Source organism: Eleutherodactylus coqui, chromosome 1 (assembly GCF_035609145.1).
Source record: "Eleutherodactylus coqui strain aEleCoq1 chromosome 1, aEleCoq1.hap1, whole genome shotgun sequence".
NCBI classification, from domain to species: domain Eukaryota; kingdom Metazoa; phylum Chordata; class Amphibia; order Anura; family Eleutherodactylidae; genus Eleutherodactylus; species Eleutherodactylus coqui.
The window spans coordinates 439340081-439364330 of NC_089837.1; the positions used below are offsets into that span (position 1 = coordinate 439340081).

Genomic DNA, 24250 nt, shown 5'->3' on the forward strand with positions numbered 1-24250 from the left:
GATAAACTCTTCCCCCAATCTACGGAATATACGCCGCACCCAGCCATGTGAATGGGCGAGAAAACAACGCCCATGTGAATAAAACCTCAGGCAGAGTCAAACCATCTTTTTATTATAAAATCAGTTGCTTGCAGGCAGCGTTGGGACTCCGTTTCCATATGACAGGGTTGTCCATGGTGAGACAACTAAGTGAGTTTATGATTAACTCTTTCATGACCCATTGATGCTCCTGTGTCCAGGACACATTCTGCAGTTTGGATATTCCCACTTTCAAAAAAAAAAGCCTAACCTTTTTGTTTTTTGGCCATATATCTACATGAGGACTTGTTTTTTGCAGGACGAGTTGGATTTTTCAAATTGTACCATTTATTGTACTATGTGATTCATCGAAAAACGTTTAAAAATAATAATTGTACTATGGGGGGGTTTCATCATCCCTGATGTAGTAAAATTACATGTTATCTGTATTCTGTGAGACAGTATGATTACCAGATTTATGGGGGTTTTTTTTTTTGGGGGGGGGGGGTTAAATACCACTATTTAAAAAAAAAACAAAAAAAAAAACTTAAAAAGCTGCTTTCTGTCACCATCTTTTGGCCTCCATACCCACATTTGTTTTTCTACCAATGCAGCTGTTTAAGAGTTAGGCTACATTCACACGGGGAAGAGCGATAACGGGCCGAGAAACGCGGCCCGATACTGTGCTTATCAACATGCGTTTAACACGTGGATATGTGTTTGAATGAAAAACACCTCACATTACTTTTGTGAAATTGTGATCCTCCGGCCCGTGTTACACGCACGTCATAGGATCGAGAGTGTTTCCCATTGAGTTCAACGAGAAACATCCCGTCGCAGAGTGCCATGCGATGTCTTTAAATCTCCCATTGAAAACCATGGCCGAGTCATTCCAAAAGAACATGAAGCAATTTTTAATGAACAAAAACCCCCGCTAATGTGAATAAGTCCATGCAAAAGAATGGCGTTCATATTCGTGTGAGCTTTGTGGGTCTCAAAATGCAAAATTCTCAGTTGTGTATATGTACCCTTAGTCTTTTTGCGGGTGGACTTGCAGTTTGTATTGGTAGTGTTTTGGGGTAGATAGTGTAAACGGGAAGATGTACAACCAGTCTATGGGGACGACACATTGTACTAAACCTCGTTCATCCCCATAGCAGACATTCTTGGCATGTGTAAAACAAAGCATATGAGCACTGATCAACATGCTTGTACCTCAGACCGAGACTCGGCCCATGTAAAAGAACCCTTAGGCCTCATGTCCACGGGCAAAAGAAGAATTAAAATCCGCAGCGGATCTTAACTCTTCTCCCGCATGCGGATCCGCATCCCATAGGTATGCATTGACCACCTGCGGGTAGATAAATACCCGCGGATGGTCAATAAAAGGGATTTTTTTTAAAAATGGAGCATGAAAAAATCTGGACCATGCTCCATTTTCGTGCGGGTCTCCCGCTGGCTTCTATTGAAGCCTATGGAAGCCGTCCGGATCCGCGGGAGACCTAAAATAGGAATTTAAAAGAATTAACTCACCCGCAGCGGACCGGGAAGGTCTTCTCTTCCTCACGGCCGGATCTTTCTTGCTTCGGCTCATGTGCCCGGCGCATGCGCGCGGCACACCGCCGACGTGACGAGTTCATCCGACGGCCGAAAAAGAAGATCCGGCCGTGAGGAAGAGAAGACCTTCCTGGTCCGCTGCGGGTGAGTTAATTCTTTTAAATTCCTATTTTAAAGGGGTTGTCCCGCGGCAGCAAGTGGGTCTATACAGTTCTGTATGGCCATATTAATGCACTTTGTAATATACATTGTGCATTAATTATGAGCCATACAGAAGTTATAAAAAGTTTTATACTTACCTGCTCCGTTGCTAGCGTCCTCGTCTCCATGGTGCCGACTAATTTTCGCCCTCCGATGGCCAAATTAGCCGCGCTTGCGCAGTCCAGGTCTTCTCCTGTTCTCTATGGGGCTCCGTGTAGCTCCGTGTAGCTCCGCCCCGTCACGTGCCGATTCCAGCCAATCAGGAGGCTGGAATCAGCAATGGACCGCACAGAAGAGCTGCGGTCCACGGAGGCAGAGGATCCCGGCGGCCATCTTCACCGGTAAGTATAGAAGTCACCGGAGCGCGGGGATTAAGGTAAGCGCTCCGGTGAGCTTTCTGTACGTCCCTGCATCGGGGTTGTCTCGCGCCGAACGGGGGGGGGGTTGAAAAAAAAAAAAACCCGTTTCGGCGCGGGACAACCCCTTTAAGCGCTCATGTCCGCGGGGCAGGAGGGACCCGCTGCAGATTCTACATGGAGAATCCGGAGCGGGCCTGATTTTCCCCGTGGACATGAGGCCTTAGACTTTTAAGGGAAAATTCTGGTTTTGATAACGAAATGTTATATTTTTATACTGTATTGAAAATGTATTATACTGTATTACTACATTTGCCGATGTACACTATCCTAGCAAAAGTATTTGAACTTACAGCTAGTATTTATTTCCATCTGTTAATAGGTAGGGGGCTCCTTTGGCTCTAATAGCATTGGATACTCTCTGTGGTATACTTGCTACTAACGTCTGATACACTTCAGCTGGTATTTCCCTCCATTCATCCTGCAAACGTCTGGCGAGTTCTCTCAAAAATGATGGACGCTGTACATATTTCCTGACCTGACGTTCCAGTTCATCCCAGAGCTGTTCAGTAGGGTTCAGGTTGGACTCTGCAGCCAGCTCAGTCATGGAACATATATGAGCTCAAATGTAAAACAGTGTTGGATTTGTGACAAGGCCCGTTGTCTTGTTGGAAGTATTGCCGACCATTCCCAGAGTATTACCACATTGTCAACAGCACATTATTGTCTAGAACAGGGTTTCTCAACTCCAGTCCTCAGGGACCCCAACAGGTCATGTTTTCAGGATTTCCTCCGTATTACACAAGCGATGATAATTATTGTTGGTGCCTCAGACATTGCCGCCGGTGTTCTTACTATAGGATATCCTGAAAACATGACCTGTTAGGGGTCCATGAGGACTGGAGTTGAGAAACACTGGTCTAGAATATCAAGGTACACCTCTGTGCTCATGGTTCTTGTGACTACAATCAACAGATTGACTCCATGCCACATAAACCAGCCCCAGACCATAACAGACCCCCTGCCGTACTTAATTTTTGGCATAACACACTCAGGCAAAAGGCGTTTTGTGGACATCCTCCACACCCAGGTACATCTATCCGATTTGAAGATAAAATATCACAATTAGTCACTCTATAGAACACTCTTCCATTGCTCAATTGTCTAATGACTATGCTTCTTGCACCACTGTAAACAGCCAATACATCTTCTTTGAGAGAACTCGCCGGACGTTTGCAGGATGAATAAAGGGAAATATCTGCTGAAGTGTATTCAACATTAGTAGAAAGTATACTATGGAGAGTATCCAATGTCATTAGGAGCAAAAGAGACCTACTGTCTGTACATGTCCATAGGGACAATTATGGTGCCTGAGTTGCAGTTAACATATAGAGATGTTTTACAGCAGTCTTCTATGCCATTCACACAATGGACAGGAGCTGGCCCATTGATTTCTATGAGAGAGTGTTGTGAGCATGCTTTGCGATATGTGCATAGGCAATGTGCAAGGAGGAGGAGGAGGAGGCGAGCTGTGACATTACCTATTGTGAACAGTGGATCCTGTGTTATCCATATATAGGTGTGACCTATTGTAATTCTGTCTGTAAAAATTTGATGACTGCTGAAAAAGTTTTCTCTACAGATCAGGAAGTGTCAGATTATTAGGCATAGTGGCCAGTTTGAAAACTGAAATATTTAAGGATAGGTAAAAAAAAAATACAGTACTGTGCAAAAGTTTAAGCAGGTATGGAAAAACATGCTGCATAAGAATGTTTGGGGTGTTATCTTGCTGCAGAATAAATCTGGAGTCAATCAGACACCTCCCTGATGGATAAGTATCTGCCTGTATTTCTCAACACTGACAACCCACCCCAATTCCATTTGCTAAAATGCAGCCTCAAAACGTACAAGGAACCTCCACCAAACTTCACTGCTACCTGCAGACACTCATTATTGTACCTGTGTCCAGCCCTTCAGTGAACAAACTGTCTTCTGTTAAGTATTAGATTCTGACATCAGTCCAGAGCACCTGCTGCCATTTTTATGCACCCTAGTTACCATGTTTTTGTGCATAGTTGAGTCGCTTGGTCTTGTTTCTACATGAGAGGCATATTTTTTTTTTTGCCAAAGTTCCATGAAGACCACTTCTGATCAGATTTCTTCCAGCAGTATATGGGTTTGGTACTGGTGTATCTTGTCTACACCGTAAGTAGGGATGGAGCCATGGGTTGGCCGGCTACAGTAGAAGGGAAGGGCCAGGCTGACAGCTGTACACGTCCCTCTGGCATGTACACTTTTAGCTGGACTGAAATCTGCGATCCTAGCGGCTGTTTTACAGCTTTTGGCTGCGGCATGCCGTGTCAGCTCCTGCAGACCCTGTGACTGTCCCCCTGCTGGTCTCCGAACTTTACAGCTGCCAGCTGAGGCATGTTATCTGCGCTCCTGCCGGCAGGGTGCCATCTCCGTTCAGCAGGTGCCTCTCATGTCGCCTCCCCTTACATGTTCCCATGCCATCTTCCCTCTGCCATGCCACCCTCTGTCTCCACTGAAGGTGGCCCCCCTCTCACATGATCCCATGCCGACACCACTCAGCTGCCTTTAAACGACCATGTTCAGGGCCCTGCTGTGCTGCCTCCTCACCGCTGCCACTCTCCCCACGGCTGCTGCAGAGGGGGACCGCTGTCACTCTCCTCCCTCTCCGTACAGCCGCAGCAGACGGGGGGCCGCTGTCACTCTCCACGCCGCTGTCAAAGTTGCCGACCAGCAGTAGCGACTGTAGCTTCTTGGCTTCAGATGAGGCAGGAGGTAAAGCTCAGTAGGGCACGCCTGCGGCAGCCAATCGGGCTTTAGAGGCGTGTCCTTCAACTGAGGATTGCCAAACCATGTCTCTACCCATTATACTGGTGGAGACACAATGCACCAGTAGCCCACTGGTTTCTTCCAGTCTTTAGCTGATGGCACTGCTGGACATCTTCCCATTTCGAAGGGAAGTAGGAAAGATGCGCCTTTCATCTGCTGCATTGTTTTCTTGACCTTCTACTGTTTTTATGGTCTTCAACATTACCAGTTTCTTTGTGCTACTGCAGCACATCTTGAAACCCCAGTCTGTTTTGAAATCTTTGCCTGGAAGAGACCTTGCTGATGCAGTGTAACTAACCACCTTGTGTCTTGTGTCTGTGCTCAGTCTTGCCATGGTGCATGAGCTGTGACATGAAACTGTCTTCCACTACCTCACCTTTTTAGCAGAGTTTGGCTGTTCATCACCCAGTTTTGATCCACCTACACAGTTCTTTCTGTTGATCACAGTGTTTCAACTTACATAGGAAAATGATTAGTTTCAATTTGTTTGGTATAATTAGTTAATCATACACCCGACTTCCTGCAAGTGTCCCTAGAAGAATTGATAGTGTTTTAAAGGCAAAGAGCGATCACACCAAATATTGATTTTATTTAGATTGCATTCATCAATGACCTACTTTTTTTTAAAAAAGCAGAAATGAAAACATAAATTGCATCTTTTTGTTTTCAGAAGTCACCTGATTGAGTTGTTTCTGTGTAAAATGATATTCTCCTGCATGCTCCTTTTCACTAACATTATGTTCTCACGCCGGCAGTTATTCTGTACGAGTCGCATCAATTCCTTTTATCAAATCAATTTCTAGGCAGTGTTTATGTGTGACAGCCAATTTAGAGTATTAACCTGTTACAGACCGCAATAGACCTTTAACTGGTTTCATTAATGGGCTTTAAACCTGCAGATCTTTTTAAAGGCCCTTTTACCCAAATACTAATCTCACACAAATTCTGTGCGTTGCGAAACTCACAAAATGCACATGAACTCTATTCTTTTGAATGGAGTGATGTTTTCCCTCACGGCGATGTTGCGAGGAATAGAATTGGGTACGTGCTATATTTTTGCGTTCCTCAGAATTCACACATTTTTTTTTTTAAGGTCACATTGAAATCAATCGCAGGGCACGCACGTGTCGTGCGAGGTTTCCAATTGAAATCAATAGGAAACTCGAGCAAGAGGATTGGAATTTCACATAAGTGATGCAAGGTGTTTTTGCCGAAAATCGCCTCGATAAGTGCGATATCGGGCTGAGTTTCACCCATGTGCAGTTAACTTAAGACAATAGATAATCAACATTTAATTGATGCTGTGCTGATGCATCATGGGATTGATAACAGCACAGAGGAAGAGAAAGCAAGGTGAAGTCTACAAATCAAGATGGTGCCTCAAATATCAGACAGGAGGCTGCACTGCATGGAAATGACTGCAATATGAATATATGACATGTCCAGGGTGTAACAGGCAATAAGATGTGGGGCAGGGATGGGAAAATGTGTTTTCGCCACAGTGGCCCTTTAATTTTAAAAGCCCTGTTCACCTTTACTCTTATCTACTGTATTTTTCCTTACAGATAACCTACAAATAACAGTTGATGGCCCATTTATCTCCACCGCTGCACTCACCTTCTCAAACTTTTTTAAGACTACACTGAAGACTTTCCTCTTCTACAGAATCCCCTGCCTTACCTCCTTTTAAATGAACCATCGTGACCATTTCCTACAGACATACAATCTGACCTAGGTCTCTCGACCTAGGTCTCTCTTCATTAAAGTCCCCAAAACAGAAAGACTTAGCAATTTACTAACCTCCTCTATTTACCCCTCATTCCTTATACAGAAGCAGCGTTTCTCTCCAGTTCATGAGGAGTTCTTGACATTTGACTATGGACAACAGGTAGAAAAGTAGGACATCCACCAAAGCTGAAAACAGTCTTATCTACACATACACGCACAAGTTCTATAATAAATTTTATTAAGTAAACCAGCAGTATACGTCACATTTGCTATTATCCTGGGCGCAATTCAGGCAGAACGTCATTCCCTTTCTCTGGGTCCAACTATGAATAATTCCACCCATAGTCAAGTATGTGTGTAGGAAAAAAAATCCTGGGAGCAACGATTGCAGCTCCTGTTCAATTGATGTAAACATCACATTCTCTCAGAAGGTCCTCTTTTTTGTGGAAGTAATCACAGAACCAATCAATGTGTTCTTTCTTCTGTTGGACTGTAAGGTAAGGGTTTTTAGAAAGGCCACAAATGACCAGCTCCATAAAATGTCTGATTGGTCCATGCATTGGGAAGTCTTCCAAATACTTTTCCAAGAAAATATGCTCATGGAACTCCACCTTCTGCTCCTCATCAAGACCTGAAACAGAAATCATGTCAACAGACAGTAAGTTTGAGGATAACCCCATGGAAAAAACCCCACAAAAATATAAAAAAAAAACAAAAAAAAACAGGACTTGCTGCCTTAAAAGTGCCAATTAAGGCTGTTCAGAAACACCCAAGGAGAAACTACTGAGTACACAAACACCATTGTCCTCTTCCATCACATTAATGCCACAGGATGTACAGTTACCTCCTGGGGGGGTTTGGGGTTCGTATGGAGCAGGGTCGGGAGCATTTTGGCTTTATTATGCTTTCTATAATGGGTTTTGCTGTGCAGTATAAAAGTGGGTATAATTTATTATACAAGTCAATACAAATGCAACACAAAACTTTTTTTTTTTTTTTTAAATGCCCCTGTTGGGGACTTGAACCTTATGTACTGCGGTGTATTATCACTATTTCTGTCTATAACAAGCCTTAACAGACCTGGACACCACTGACTGGGGTCAAGTTGCCAAGGCAACCCATTGCCCTCCACAATTTGATGGCGGAAGGCTGATGACGTCACATGAGGAGCTCTCTTCCCTCTGTTAAGCTTGTATATGCCATAATCAACAGGCATGCGACTACGGGGATCGGTGTTCTCCGATTCCCGCTGTTGCCCTGGCTGTCAGTCACAGCTGGCTCCCACTGCAGTTGCCATCTACAAGCTATTAATATACGGTATCTCACCTTAGCCATCTGCTTCCCCTGACATACATGTATGTGTTGTGGTGTGAATGGGTTAAGGGGGTTGGCTGGGAAGGGGGAGGTCCTTTTTTTCCATAACAGCACCAGTCTCTTTCATGTTAATACTGATGAGCTGCAATACCAGACAACACTGACCATGAACAAGAGCGGCACTCATACGGAAGAGCTCTCCTGTAGACTTGTATGGGAGAGCGTGTGCATAAGACTTTGGAAAGAGTCAGCTTTTCGCAAGCAGAGGGGTCACCATGGGATCCAGGCAGTATCAAAGTACGGTTGATAAAAGCCCAACCAAGGGATGTAAAAGGACGTGGCTGACAGGAAATGTTGTGGAAAAACTTTAGAACCCTGTATTCCTCCATAAAGTATGAGCCAATCAACAATAAAAAAGTCCCCTCCCGATCCCAAGTGGCGATCACACTGGATCAACTTTCAATACAAAGTTCTGTTTTGGAGTCAAACTGTTTCTGTGAGCAGCTCCGGAGGCAACTATCCCACGAATTCACAAGGATCTTTACAAGGTAGTAGTATAATATAAGTTCACCAATACACATCCAGACAAGGGAAAGGTGGATTATGTCAAATTTAACACATAACCTTTACTAAGATAAGACTAAAGTACATTATGCCTCAATAATTCACTATAAATTTGTCAAAATCCAGCATGCCAAGAAAGGACGTTGACAATTATCACATCTGTAACACCATAGCACATGTATGGAAAGATGGAATCTATAACTCAGCCATAAAAAGGTAACCTACGGCAAAACCTACTTCAATGACGACAAAGGTGATAAGAACACTGATAATAAAGATGGATCTTACGGCTCCTGTACACCCGTCCGTATATCTAGGTACGATTTTTCATGAACATCGCTGGCTGCCAACAGGAGCTTCCTCCGAACGTAAAGGGAATGGACAAACTGACGCTAAATATCCCTAGTAACTAAATCACCCTATGCAGCAACACGCAGGGTGCTCACCCTGAAAAGAGCAGATACCCTGAACTCTAGAACACCCTGTTATGTCCATATTAAAGTATATAACCACCGAGAGAAAGAGACCCGCAGTTAAGTGCAGAAGGTTCCAATGCGTTTCATCCTTGCCATGGACTCATCAGGGTACCAAACATCTCTCTCGACTCCCTGCTTTGTCCTGCGCCTCTGCTCCAGGTCTGCCCTGTGACATCAGGTTTACAAGGCTGCAGTCAGCTTCTGCGCTCACTCACATCGGTGTAGCTGTCCCACATATAATGATGTAAGTAAAGAGATGAGATTAGCGCTCCAATGTGAGGTGGAGGAAATGGCAAAAGCAGGGAAAAGAACAGAAAATCCAATAGGACTCACCCCAGACGTACCGGACCCCGTATAAAGGTCACGGTGCGTCTAATAATCCTGGAAGGCAATAATTATCCACTGCAGGTGTTAAGATGTCATCAAAGGATCCTTTGATGCTTGAAAAAAGGCTGGTGTTTCAGCCGAAACGCGTTGCACATTTTGATCCTTCGTTGCATTCTGGACAAGACTTTATTTCTACGAGCTGACCAGGACATTCAGGGGTGTCATTTCCACTGACACCGCTGCTAAGTTCTTCCTGTCTTTTCACTTCACCTATCCGGTTACTGGAGCATTGGGGTTTTTTTCTTCCTGCCTACTACATATAATGATGTATTTTCCACCAATACAGGCCATGGTAATGTAACACATGTATGTACATGCATATTTTCTATGTAGCGCGCAAAAACCAAGACATAAGCTCGCAAGTAAACCCTTTGTTCAAGATGTCACAGACTGACTGGTCATCCATGCCCAGTGTTTGTTTAAAGGCTGCAAACAGTGGTGTGGGAGATGCAGGGAGTCAAGAGGGAGCATATGAGTAAGCTTTTTTTTAATTCTGTCTAACTTTTTAAATCTTCCACCTTTTACTGATCTGACCCAATCTACACAGTAAAGTGGACACGTAAACTGCATAAAACAAAACTATCAGCATCTAGTCACTAGTGTAAAAATGGATTAGAAACATTAGAAAAAAAAAAAAATCACTAAAATTTAAAAAAAACTCATTACAAAAATGTGATCTAAATGATGTCATTTTCTGATGTGTAGGTTGTATTTCTGACACATCCATGCAACAACTGAGAGCCAGCTGGAGAACAGCAAAGACAAAAATCTGCATATCCAGTTCAAAATTGCTGCAAGCCCGGTTATCCTTATAGCTTCATTAAATATAGAGCTGAAAGAAAGCGATGAGGAGTCATGTGTCAGATAAAAAAGAGCTAGCGGCTCTGTAAGTTCTAACCCAACTACTTAGTATCTATCGACCACAGTCGTCTTCTACATCCTATGAAGCTTTCATGGAATTCTGATCACAGCTTGTGCCTTGGGGATTTGTACATGACCATGTCACGTACGAGGAAGGATCACCTGCTTCTCACAAGCAGCATGAGATGCATTACATCCTCAAAGGCACCTTTATTCTACTCTCTATGGCCATTAGACAATCGTGAACATTATGAGTGGAACACGGGAGAAGGTAACTCCACCCACAGCCAAAAGAAAAAAACATTTTTGGGTCATGTTGGGTCAGTATAACAACACTTCTGCTCCTCTGATCTGTTCTGATGGATCACTTGCCAAGATTTAGGATTAGAGAAATATTCTGGGAAGGCTATATTTTAAACTTTATACTGTTACATATCAAGATATTAACTCTTTCAAGACTAGAGTTTATTCAGTTCTTAATTTTTGCTTCTTTAACCCCACCTTCCGAGAGCCTTCCATAAATAAATATTATATATATTAAAAAAAAAAAAAAAAAAAAATTATATATCTATATATATAAAATCATTTTTTTCCCCCATATGAAGGACTGTTTTTGACAGGGCAAACTGCCTTTTTTTTTACTGGAACTATCTAATGTATGGAGAAAAAAAAACTTCAAAAACGTTTTTAAGTGGGCATAAATTTAAAAAAAAAAAAAAAAAAACTATTGCACCACTCTTTCTTGGCTTTGCTTTTGCAGCATTCACAGTGCAGTAAAATCGACATGTTCCTTTTATTCGGCAGGTCAGTACATTTACAGTGGTAGCAAAGTTGTAGTTTATTTATTTTTTCTTTAACACTACTGAATTTTAGATCAGGGACATGCTCCCACAAATGGAGGGTCTTTCATTGGGTTTGCAATGACATACTGTAAGTTATTTTCATCCCAGGAAAAAAGAAAAAGAAAGAAAAAGAAATAAATAAAAAAAAGGGGGGGGGATAAGAAATATGTGTACGAATGTGTGGGTATGTGGGGGAGAGGAGGGATAAATGGGGTTTTCCAAAATAAATATTTTCTTTAAAAAGCAGATTCCTCGTGTGAAAAGTTTAATAAACCAGCTCATACTTACTTCTCTCAACTCCCCGCAAGTGCCCTGCTGGACGCTTCAGGCCTCCACGCTGACATAATGTTTACAGGCTACAACAGCCAGAGTACAGGACATCACAGGCTGCTGGATCAATGACAGAGCTGAGTGATTGACGAGCTCAGTCATTGGCTGCAGCAGCCTGCGACCTCCTATACACAGGCTACTGCAACCTGTAAACTGTATATCACAACATAGACCCAGAGCTGCCAGCAGGGAGCTTGCAGGAAACAGAGGAGAGTATGAGCCCATCTATTTTTTTCACATGGGGACCCGATTGGTGTTCACCATGCATAATAGGTAGCATATTTTAATAGTTCCAGACTTTTACAGATGCAATGATACCAATTATGTTTTATCATCATTTCAGTTTTTATGGGACAAAAGGAGAAAAGTGTTTTTTGAAGGGTTAATACTTTTACTTTTCTACTTTTAAAAAATGTTATGAAGCTTTTTGGTTTACTTCGTTCCACTAGCGTACATGAAGCTGTGATCACTAGTGCAATATACTGCAACACTTCTGTATTGCAGCATACTGCACATTTAACGTCAGACTTTTATAAGGCATCCATACATGGCAGCTGTAGGAGAATTAAATGGGAAAACTGCCATGTCAACCTGATCCACTGGCACCCCGCAAACACGGGCAAAGGGTGTGGGGGAAGGCTTCAGCAAACAGCTTAGATGCTGCGGTCAGCATTGACTGCAGCATCGGTTTAAATGCCCACGATCTGAGTTAGCTCTGATCATGGCAGTTGCAATAGGGTATCAGCTATTTAACGCCAATGACACCTACCAGCTATGGAGCGAACTTTGCTCTTGAGCCTGCTCCAGACACCCCCTGCAAACATAGGATACATATTTCAGTTACATGGTCTAAGGGATACCATGTAACAATGCAGTAATGTTAGACTCTATCGGATCTTTGCTTGTGGCCCTGATGCAATCTCCCAGACAAAACTTGATAATTGAAGGTGGTTGTTTATACAAAAAAAAAAGGTAAATCTAATAATATGCCAATTTACTGTAAGCAGAGCTGATCCGTCTCATGACCAGATTTTACTGTATAGACATGCAATAGCATTAGTACCACAGTCTCCCATGTTAAAACATAAAGGAAAACACATTCTGTGGTACATTTTTTTCTCTTCAAAGGATGTCTTTGTATGAAACAGACTGTGCAGACTATAAAAAATTATATTATATATATATATATATATATATATATATATATATATATATATATATATATACACATATACACACACATATACATACATACACACACATACTAGCTCAATGGAAGCCAAAAAGGCCCACCGTAGATCTCCATCAGGTTAATGGGACATCTATAGACCCATCTGACACATGCTCCAGGTGCTGGCTGGTGTATACAGGAAGTGGACATTGCAACACACAATGTGAAAGCCCCCGTTGGGGGTAAGTCCACGTGTACCAGGGAAATCTCATTTCAGATTTTGTAGCAAATTCCATGGTGAATCAGCAGTAAAATCCATGCTTATCCTGTGGATAGCGAATAAATAATTTTGGTGGGATAAGCCCTAAAGAGTGGAGCCGTTTGTATGGCTCTTCTACTTTTGTCTCAAATTATTTTTTTCTCACCATACAGCCCTCCCTTCTGCTGGATGGGCTTTTTGTAGGTCTGGTAGTCGGCAACCTCAATGTCTCAAGTGGGTAGTCCCCACCGCTCACTTTCGTGGTCAACGACACACTGTTAACCAAGCTCAACGTCTCCCACCGAAAGGGAGCAGTGGGGCTTGACTGTTCCATGGGCCGGGTCTAGGGAGGAGTGTGTATATTATATTACCGTATATACTCGAGTATTAGCCGACCCGAGTACAAGCCGAGTCAATAAGGTTTTACTACACAAAACTGGTAAAACTTGTTGACTCGAGTATAAGCCGAGCTATACTCAAGTATATACTAGGTAAAGAAAAAAGGCAATACTGACCTCCCAGCCTGCATCTGTGTCCCCGGCGCAATGGTCGAGCGCCAGCCAATCACAGCCAGCGCTCGATAAACCAATCACAGCCATTCAGTGAGGTCATCCACTGAATGGCAGTAAATGATCGCGTGCCAGCTGTGATTGGCTGGCGCTCAATCTAATCACAGCGCTTACCTACACAGCGTTGACGGTGGGGGAATTCAAAGCTGAGCAGGTAGACGACAGCGGAGAGAATTCTTAAGCAGCTTGCCGCACCGCTGGGGACACACACTGGGCTGGAAGGCGAGTATTGCGAGTTTTTTTTACCTCACTTGAGTATAAGCCGAGGGGGGCTTTTTCAGCATAAAAAATGTGCTGGAAATATATAACTAATATATATATTAGTTGGGTGGTTGCCGAGCGATGCAGACAGTAATGCCAATTCTATCCAGTGACAGATGCTCTTTAGCATAGGGCGTGCAAAATAAAAAGAGGAAGTTCAAGTCCCATAGAGATAATATATACTCTTATCAAAAGTAATTGGACACCTGAGCAAATATCAAAAGGTAGTATTTATTTCCATATGTTAATACTTAGTGGGGTCTACTTTGGATCTAATGACATCAGATACTCTCCGTGATATCGTTTCTAAGGTCTGATACACTTCTGCTGGTATTTCCTTACATTCATCCTGCAAAAGTTTGGCAGTTCAAATTTCCTAAACCGATGGTCCAGTTCATCCCAGAGATGTTCAATAGGGTACAGATTGGGACTCTGTGCCCGACAGTCTCAAAACATCGTAAGACAGTGTTGGATCTGTGACAAGGTGCGTTGTCTTGTTGGAAGTATTGCTGACCATTCCCAGAGTATTGTCACATTGTTAGCAGCACATTATTGTCTAGGATGTCAAGGTACACCTCTGTGTTCATGGTTCTTACCACTACAACCAACGGACTGACAACGTGCCACATAAAACAGTCCCAGACTGTAACAGAACCTCCGCCATACTTAACAGTCAAAAGGCGTTCCCCAGGCCTCCTCCACGCCCAGGTACGCCCATCTGATTTGAAGATGGAGTAGCATAATTCATCACCGCATAGAACATTCTTCCAATGCTCAACTGTCCAACGACAACGCTTCTTGCACTAGGATACAGACCAATGTATTTTCTCTGAGAATAATTGCAGACGTTTGCAGGATGAATGGAGGGAAATACCAGCTTAAGTGTATCAGACCTAGTAGAAAATATACCACGGCGAGTATCCAACGTTATTAGGGCCAAAGCAGGTCCCACTAAGTGATAACATGTAAATAACTACTACTTTTGATTCTTGCCCAGTATCCAATTACTTTAGGTATGATAGTAAAGGAGTGCAGCAGCGTCTAACTGAAAATGCAGAAAAACTTTTCTAAAGAAAAGCAATATAGCTGAAACACATGCAGCTCCCTCTATGGAGAGAATGAAAAACCATGTAGGAGTACAATGGGGTATGATTTCACATGTGACAAAGATGTTAAAAAGGCACTTATCTCCTAGCAGGGGAACTTATACCGCATTGTATTCTAGGCGTTTCTTCCATTCTCTCCATAGAGGGGAGCTGTGAGGATTTATGCCATATTCCTCCTCTTTGATATAGTGTAATCCGGGCTTACCATCACGAACGAAACGCAGCAAAAAGTAGCTTTCCCAGTAATTCCGTTTACAGTAAATGTGTAAATGACTGGTGCGGGTGGGGTGTAGCCAAATGCAGAAATACAGTAGCACTCCGGCGGTGGACAGATTTTCCATAGAACGTACGAGAGCGTTTATGGCTTTTCAAAGCTTTTCCTTCCACAAATAATTCTTGTTATTTTAATTTATTGTATTGTTGTCTCTTGCCGGGAACAGTCATGTCGTATTATCCTCTCTTGTTTGCCGTGAGGTCTCCTACCAAGATGCCCCCCAGGCGCTGCCTTTCTCCGAGCCCTTGAGAACCACTTGGTATAGCCTGCAAATGAGCCTTCTGACATGTTGGTAATTGGATGTGGACCGCTGACCTAGAACTCGCTTTATACCCTGCACGCTCCCTGCTGCTCGGAGAGAATGGATGTAATAGACAGCCACACATACACACATTCCTGATGATTGTTGTGGCCTTTATAATTTTGTAGCCTTGCTGATCTTTTTCTTTGCTAACAGTCTTCTATGCTAGCAGCCTGGGAATGCAGGGACAAGCGGCCTCACAGATTATTACTTACTGCATCACTTGTAGAACGGACTTCTAAGACGGTATCACTTACTTCTAAGTGAATGTCAGAACTAGCCTTCAACTTTAGTTTTATATGTGACTTTCGCAACGCTTTTTATTGGTGCTGCATGAATAGATCACGGTTAAAAAAAAATAATAAAAAAAAAAAAAATAGGTGAATGCACACGGGTGGAAATTCCGCAGTGGGATTTCCCGCTGAATTTCCGCCTGTGCGCTCTGCCATAGGATTGCATTGCTTTATGCAATCCTATGCAGACTGACGCGATTTGACGGCGCAAAAATTTGGCGGTGAACAAATCGCGGCATGTCCAGAAACGTCACCGCTGACGCGCCGGCTCTGCCCTGCACACGTGCCAGCGGTCCGGCAGTGACCACGGCGGGTCACTGCTTAGGTACGGGTCGCATCCCTCTGTGGGAAGTCTTGCAGCGAGATCCAGGCCGGCCGTCTGCTTGAGCCCTAAAGTGAACTCTTTGGAATGACCTGGATTTCTGCATTGAAAACTAATACAATGTGTCTGACTTATCTAAGTCACAATTATAAACCATCTAACTAATAACGCAAACAGTTGTACCGCTCATATCTATTATTGAGCAAATTGAGTCACAGCAAAAGGGAAAAAAGGTAGCTCTTTAATTTATTAAGCTGTAGATCACACTTTAGCAGCAATCAGCTTCACTAAATGTTTACTGTAGCAGCAAATAAGATTTACACACCATTGAGAAAGAATTTTGGACCATTACTCCCAGCAAATGTGTTTCAGTTCATCAGTATTTCTGGGAGGCCTTGAGCAGGGGTGCAGCTGGGGGGTTCCAGGGATGGTATGTTCTCTGGCAAGGTTATACATAAACCCAAATGTGTTCACATAATGCGCAGGATCCACGTCTGACACAAATCTTTAGCAGGGAAAATCTTCATAAAATGGTTTTGATGCCACAGCTCTTTTATATACTTCAAAATTCTCTGGTTTGGATTCCATCACAAGCCTATTTTTTTTTTTTTTAGCGTTCATATGAAATTTAGGATATTATTGTGGTATAAGAAATCCACTAGAATTTAATTGGAGACCCTTCAAAGGGATAAACAATCTGTTGGGTGGACAATTCCAAATATTTGTATACATTTCCTGGTTTCTCAATTGTAATAGTTGAAGGGTTGTAGAGCCAAGAAAAAAAAACCCCTGTGGGGTTGGCATATTAGTTGGTAAAATGACAGGTTGTAGCCCCCTATAATTGTACGCGGTTGAAAGGAGGAAAAAGGAATTCAAAAATACAGAATAAATTTAGGTAGATTTTACAATGGTATGGAATTACTATTTACACTCCCCTTTGGAAAACCCTAAATTGCAACAGTTTTCTTAGGTTGGAGGGGTTTTCACCGTGGGAGAAGAAAAGTGTAATATTTTTGGACCAGGTACATTCTGGAAGTCTTTTGGATAGCTTTATGACATTCCCCATAGTTGTTTTTTCAAGTTCCTTAAACTACGACATAATTTTGCTGCCCCGGCTCAATCAGTATCCATGCTTATGTTCCGACATCCTTTAACGGATTTAATTGGGTGTTCTGGAGTAACAAAGGGAGTAACCTCTGATTTCTATAGACTTCTTTTGAAGCAAAAGTTTCTCATAGAGCCCCAAGGTGTGGTCAGGGGAGGGGTTAGGGGTGTGGCTTATCACAACATATAATTTTTACCTCTGCTATTATAAAAAGGACAGGGACTCTGTTCTACAATATTGAATGTCGCCCCCCTGCGCGGGGTCTGTGAGGCAGAGTGTTGCCAACCCTAAATTCAATTTCAATAAAATTCTTTGAAACATAAAAAAGGACAGGGCTGTTTAAAAATAAAAAATAAAAAACAGAGCACGGAGGCCACCAAATAAAATAGAAGAAAATCTAGTACTGAGGCAAATAAATGAAGCAGAAAATCACAAATGAGGGAATTATTATGGGAGGCTAACTATCTGGATATAAACTGGGCAGCCAAAACCTGCAGATCTCATAAAAGGTAACAAGTTTATGTCAATTACTAAAGACCGTTACCTTCTCCAATTTGTGAAGGACCCATGATGGCCATGGGCCACTGCAGATGGGCTGTGGGTACCCTCGTCATCGGTAAGCGACGGCATGGGAAATACAAATTTAAAAAAAGCAATGGAGGTGGGGGGAGTGGGGGTCTTTCTAATGGCCAAAATGAAAAGCATGGCTAACAATCATGTACCAATCTAAACTTACCGGCTTCATTGTCAATTGGAAAAGTCCAGAGTTTTCCTTCTTTCGTCCATTGTATCATCTCCTCAAACCCATTCCTCGGAGGTTGTTCACAGGCACCCGCAATTTCCTTAGCCAGCTCTAGATCCCATAGAGTAGGTGTAATCTCTGATAATAGTAAATACAGAAGTACTTTAACAATCAAGACAGCATCTTGGGTGCAAACCATAGAATCACACAATGTGGTAGAGTTGGAAGGGACCTCCAGGGTCATCGGGTCCAACCACCTGCTCAGTGCAGGATCACTAAATCATCCCAGACAGATGTCTGTCCAGCCATTGTTTCAAGACTTCCATTGAAGAAGAACTCACCACCTCCCGTGGTAACCTGTTCCACTCATTGATCACCCTCACTGTCAACGTTTTTACTAATATCTAAATTTGTATCTCCTCCCTTTCAGTTACATCCCATTGCTTCTGGTCTTTCCTTGTACAAATGAGAATAGGGCTGATCCCTCTGCACTGTGACAGCCTTCAGATATTTGTAGACCGCTATTAAAGGGGTTGTCCCGTGAAAGCAAGTGGGGTTATACACTTCTGTATGGCCATATTAATGCACTTTGTAATATACATCGTGCATTAAATATGAGCCATACAGAAGTTATTCACTTCCCCACTCCGTTGCTGGCGTCCCCGTCTCCATGGCGCCGACTAAAGCTGCTTCTTAGTCGCACAAACAGTCGCGCTTGCGCACCGCAGGATTCTTCTTCTGTCTCCCTCCGGGCTCACGAGCTGCGTGCTGGCTCCTCCCTCTTCTCCCCGTCATCGTAGCCCCGCCTCCGTCACGTGTTGCCGATCAGCCAATGAGGTGGCTGTATCGGCAGTGGAACGCAAGAAAGGAGAAGAAAATCCATGGTGCACCATGGGAGAAGACCCGCGGTGCACCATGGGAGAAAACCGCGGTGCATCCTTGGGAAAGGACCAGTGGCCATCTTTAAAAGAAGAAAAGAAGAAGCTGCAGAACGGTGATGCAGGTAAGCGATTTTTTTTTTTTAAATAACAAAGGGATTGTTTTTAACGCTGCACAAGGTGGGGGTATGTTTGAAAAAAATTTTGCATTTTGGCACGGGACAACCCCTTTAAGTCTCCTTTCAGCCTTTGCAAGCTAAACATTCCCAGATCCTTTAACTGTTCTTCATAGGACATGATTTGCAGACGGCTCACCATCTTAGTAACTCTTCTCTGAACTTGCTCCAGTTTGTTGGTATCTTTTTTAAAGGGGGGTGCCCAGAACTGGACACAGTATTCCAGATGAGGTCTGACTAAGGTAGAGTAGATAAGGGGATAATGACCTCACGTTAGCTAGACTCTATGCTTCTCTTAATACATCCCAGAATTGTGTTTGCCTTTTTAGCTGCTGCATCACATTGTTGACTCATTTCAGTCTGTGATCTATTAGTAAACAAACTTCACTTGCTTCATAGTGCAATGTCTCGACAACAAGGTCTTTCTCAATAATATTCTCTGAAACTTTAAGGCCTCATGTCCACGGGGAAAATCAGGCCCGCCACGGATTCTTCATGCAGAATTCCGCAGTGGGCCCCTCCTTTCCCGCGGACATGAGGCCTAAAAAGAAGAATTACTTACCTGTCCGGACGCTGCGGATCTGCCCTCCGTCGCGGGTGTCCAATGCATCCCTATGGGGCGCAGATCACACGTGTGGGTGATGCGCTCTGGATTTTAAATGTATTTTAGCCGTGGACATGAGGCCTGATAGGAAAAAAAAGGGGGGGCAGGGCTTGGCAGGAGGGGGGGGCGGCAACTACAGCCTGCCAAGTTCACTATAATTTACGTTAGAAACTGGCATAAGTTTTAGCAGAAACCTATGCAGGTTTTAGCTGCCGTAGATCTATCCTGCTCAAGATACGAATAATTTTATAAGAGTCTTGCTCCCCATTACATGCGGTGCATCTTACTGCAGTGTCACTTATCTAAGACCGGCGTATAAAACACCCATTTTAAATTAAATGTGCGAGCAATGCTTCTTTTATGTTATTCCACCACTTTGGAGAACCCCATTAAAGAGCTAGAAGCAAGACCGCACTTCTCATGGCTAAAGTAGGTTCTGGTTGACTATGTGAGATGCTATGAATATTCTCCTAAATTAGGTTACAATTCACTGTAAAGCCTCCATAAAAAGGTCCAATCAGGGAATTGCTGTTTTTTTTCTAATACCGCAGGAGATTCCTCTATGATAACCAGCAGAAGCTGCTATTGAGAAAAAATGAGCTTGCTATAGAAGCAGGTTAAATGAACTTAAAGGGGTTGTCCCGCGGCGAAATCCATTTTTTTTTTCAACCTACCCCCGCATTCTGCCCCGTTAAAATCAATAGTTTGTAATTTTAAAAAAACAAACAAAAAAAAACGCTTACCTCCTTCCCAGTTCGCGCAGCATCTTTTTTTCTTTTAAAGATGGCCGCCGGTCCTTTCCCAATGATGCACCGCGGGTCTTCTCCCATGGTGCACCATGGGCTCTATGCGTTCCATTGCCGATTCCAGCCTCCTGATCGGCTGGAATCGGGACACGTGACGGGGCGGAGCTACGCGATGATGTGTAGAAGGGGGCGGAGCCAGAACGCAGCTCGTGCCTGGACCGACCAGAAGGGAGAAGACCCTTCTGCGCAAGCGCGTCTAATCGGGCGATTAGACACTGAAATTAGACGAAGCCATGGAGACGGGGACCCCAGCAACAGAGTGGGTAAGTGAATAACTTCTGTATGGCTCATATTTAATGCACGATGTATATTACAAAGTGCATTAATATGGCCATACAGAAGTGTATAAACTATTATTGAAGGAACAGCTACAGCTTGAATGCAGAAAACCCCCACTGTAGCTTAAAGTCATCAAAAGCTTCTCTAGAAGGCAATATTATTTGGGATTAGTCCTACATAGGTGTCTCTAATGAATATCTCATTGTATCAATTGCTGCAATAATCTCCAATTTCAGGGATAAGAAGGTTAAATTGTAACTGGTTCTAAAATTACAAAGCATGAAAGAGAAGAAGGGGAGAAAAAAGGCACCTTAAGTTTTTCATCCATGAGATTCTGCAGAAGGGAACAGTCTGTTACGTGTCTAGACTTTGGCATTTAAACTTGGTCAAATTAGATTTCCATTTTAGAATGACTGTCTTCCTTCCACTTTCCTGAAATTACAAGAAACCTTCCAAGCCCTTTACCAGCAGTCTGAAGGGGGATGCTACTCCCGGACATGAAACCTTGAGCTTCTCATCTGCATTGGTAAAATAACCTCTACCCCTTAGCAATAATGGAGGGGATTATGCAGGACTAATATACTGATAACCCATCCTCAAGACAGGTCATCAATAGTGGAGATCTGCTGCCTGGGTTTGTAACAATTAGCCATTTGAAGACGCTGCAACCAAGGTCACTGCCTACCAAGGGCATCAATATCCTAGTCCTGGAAAACCCTTATAAAATGACCATTCAGAAAAAAAAACAAAAAAAAACAAAAAAACACTTTGACTAGAGGTAAGGTGCTCACTCCATGTCCAAGGTTATACTTGCCCATACTCCGCTGTTCCACATATGCATGGAAGCCTTTATAAGCGCATCTGTATAGGAAATAACTCTGCTTAGCCAACAGTGGGGAGCAGGTTAGTATAATCTTGGGGTGGTGGGGACCTTGCCTCCTGGCAAATGCATCTTTTTCCTTAGAGGGTCACTTTAATACATCTGTGTATGGGCAACTTAAAGGGAATGTGTAATCAGAACAGTACCTTCTAAGTCAAGCTTTCACTAAAAAAATTTTTTTTATAGTATATATATTTTTTTACAATTTTTGGCGATTAAAAAGAAAAATGCTAATATCCAGCAGTTTTCACTCTGACCATTAAGCCCAGTAGTAGCCTGAACCTTCTTGTTCTGTGTAGGAGTTTCATGGACCACAGACACAATAGACTGGATGGGCCTCATTGATTTCTATCCGCTGAATTGGTAATCTGTAGTTGTTTGACACAGGGCCATTGCTCAGGGCCAGAAGTGTCATGGCGGATTCACTACTCTTCTTACACTTCCTGCTCCTCATTATGGTCAGGTTTGGACGTCCAGTCTTGTCTGTATTGAGCAGGAAGTGTAATAGGAGGCATCGCTCCCAGTGATTGAACTGAAAGTGAAGCAGTCAATGACATTTCCACCGCCGACCCTGATGACTACATCCAGCCCCACTGACAGTGGGCTTGACAATCAGCCGATTGCATGGGATCGCGAGTGACAAGTGCCCGGCGATTAACTATTGATGACCTTTCCTGAGGATGGGTATTTGTCTAGAAAACCCTTTACAGGATATACATAGAACATATCCTAAGGCAACCAAAAAGTTTAATTCTTGTTGTAAAACTGATCAGCAAAAAACTGCAATCCATCAGCTATTTCTTAGTGTGCCGACTGGCCAGAAGTATTACATTTCTGGAAAAACTCTTCAGGTGGGTTTAGAAGTGCGGGGATTTTGCAAAAAAAATCCACACCAAAATCTGCACCATTTTGTGCAGATTTTGATCGCATTTTTAGCACTTTTCTTTTTTTAGATGCTGTAAACAAAAGTCCGACAAATATAAGGCATGATCAAAGACCTAATTGTGTAACAGTCTAACTTTCTTCTGAGGAAACAGGGATCAGGCGTGATTGATTACAACATAGCAGATCATTTACCGCCATAGGAAGTAAACAACTCCAGAAGTATTTGGCAGTGGTTTATTTTCCCCACTGAAACCACCATGAAGGATCAGCTGAGGCCAGCATGCATGTTTATGGGGAAGTCAAGAAAGGTAGCAAGAGAAGAGAAAGACTGCAGATCCACCCATAAGACCATGAAATCACAAACAGTGCAGCTACAAAAGAACCTAACCTATAGATCTATCAGTCTCACAGTCACAAGAAATTAGTAACATTGAGATCATTTGTGTAACATTTTTCTGCAGCACTTGGACAACCAGCAGGTTACCTATAAACCATATTAGCGGCACAGAGCATAGCAGCTCAGCCATGTCCATAATACTATCACATGTAGCGGAGCCCATAATTCACTTTTAGTATCCAATGGATTTTATGTGAATGGTTACATTTGCACTGAATGGTCATGCTCCTTTCACAATTGGAGCCTCTCTGTATGAAAATTAGAGCGGAGACCGCAGAGTGTAGCATAAAATTACAATTACAAGATTTCCGTGGATCAGTTTCAGTGCGAATCAATATTAGAATAAGACGATCCTGCGATCTGAGTGACGTCCAACGAGGTCTGGTCATCGGTGCTAGACTAGCAAACACACTGCCAATCTTGTACGGTTTTCTTCTGCAACAATATTGAGCGTATATCAAAAATGGCGTGATTGAGAAAAAGCATCCAGCCAAAGGGGATCCTACGGACATCAACAACTCATCAACAGAAGCGCTCAGAGGAGTATGTCAAGAATTGTTATGACGAACAGGCAGTGCACAGTCAAGTGAACTGCAGCAGAACACAACGCTGGTAATCCAACTAACGTATCTGAATGCACAACTCGCCGTTCCTTAGATGGGATATAACAGCAGACAACAAGTTCCAGCGCCATTGATGTCTAACAGAAACAGAAAGACAAGACTACAGGGATCAAAACAGCAAAAAAATTGTATCACTGAGCGGTGGAAAAACATCACTTGGTCAGACGAATCAGATCACTGTTGCCCTGTGCTGATGGGAGGTCAGAATTTGGCACAAGCAGCATGAACCGATGAACCCTTCCTGTCAGGTGTCAACAGTTCAGGCTGGTGGATTAATGGTGTGGGGAATGTTTTCCTGGCACTTCCTGATACCTGTGGATGGACGCCATCATGAATTGCTGCAGTCTTAAAGTCCGAAGGAGGTCCAATGCTCTACATGATGGGTGTCTCTCATAAACTTGCCATTCGATGTGTATTCACTATTCAGGCATAGTATAGTACATTCTACTAGGAGCTGTATCAACTCCTCTTTTAGATTTCACTCTATCACACTTGCTGCCAAGAAAAAAAAACAACTTCTTTTCTGCCTTCCAAATCATTATGGCACAAGATAAATGCGCTCATTTGCAAAGTGCCATGCTAATTTTTAATTTTGGGACAGCAAGCAAAGCAGAGCTCATGCAGGAGACGTCAGGGATCAAATATCTCTTGGTATTTCCTGCTCAGTGCAGAAGACGTATTTTGCAATCCCACTTCCAGCACAGAAACACAGCAACAGTCGCCACTGGAGGCATTTAGTAACCACCCAAAGACATTCCATAGGAAAGTCTATATTGTATGGGCATCTCCTCACACCCGCATTCCATAGGAAAGTCTATATTGTATG

General features: G+C 43.0%; 1 protein-coding gene across 1 annotated transcript in view; it reads right to left on the minus strand.

Moving 5' to 3' along the window:
* Positions 1 to 6940: 6940 nt before the first annotated feature.
* The window catches only part of MRPS31 (mitochondrial ribosomal protein S31), a 62875-nt gene continuing 45565 nt past the window's right edge, over positions 6941 to 24250 (minus strand). The window contains exons 6-7 of the mRNA XM_066582376.1: positions 17891 to 18034; positions 6941 to 7350 (exon numbers count right to left, since the gene is read on the minus strand). Coding sequence (XP_066438473.1) covers positions 7118 to 7350; positions 17891 to 18034 — 377 coding nt within the window. The 3' untranslated portion in view covers positions 6941 to 7117. The remainder of the gene's footprint in view (positions 7351 to 17890; positions 18035 to 24250) is intronic.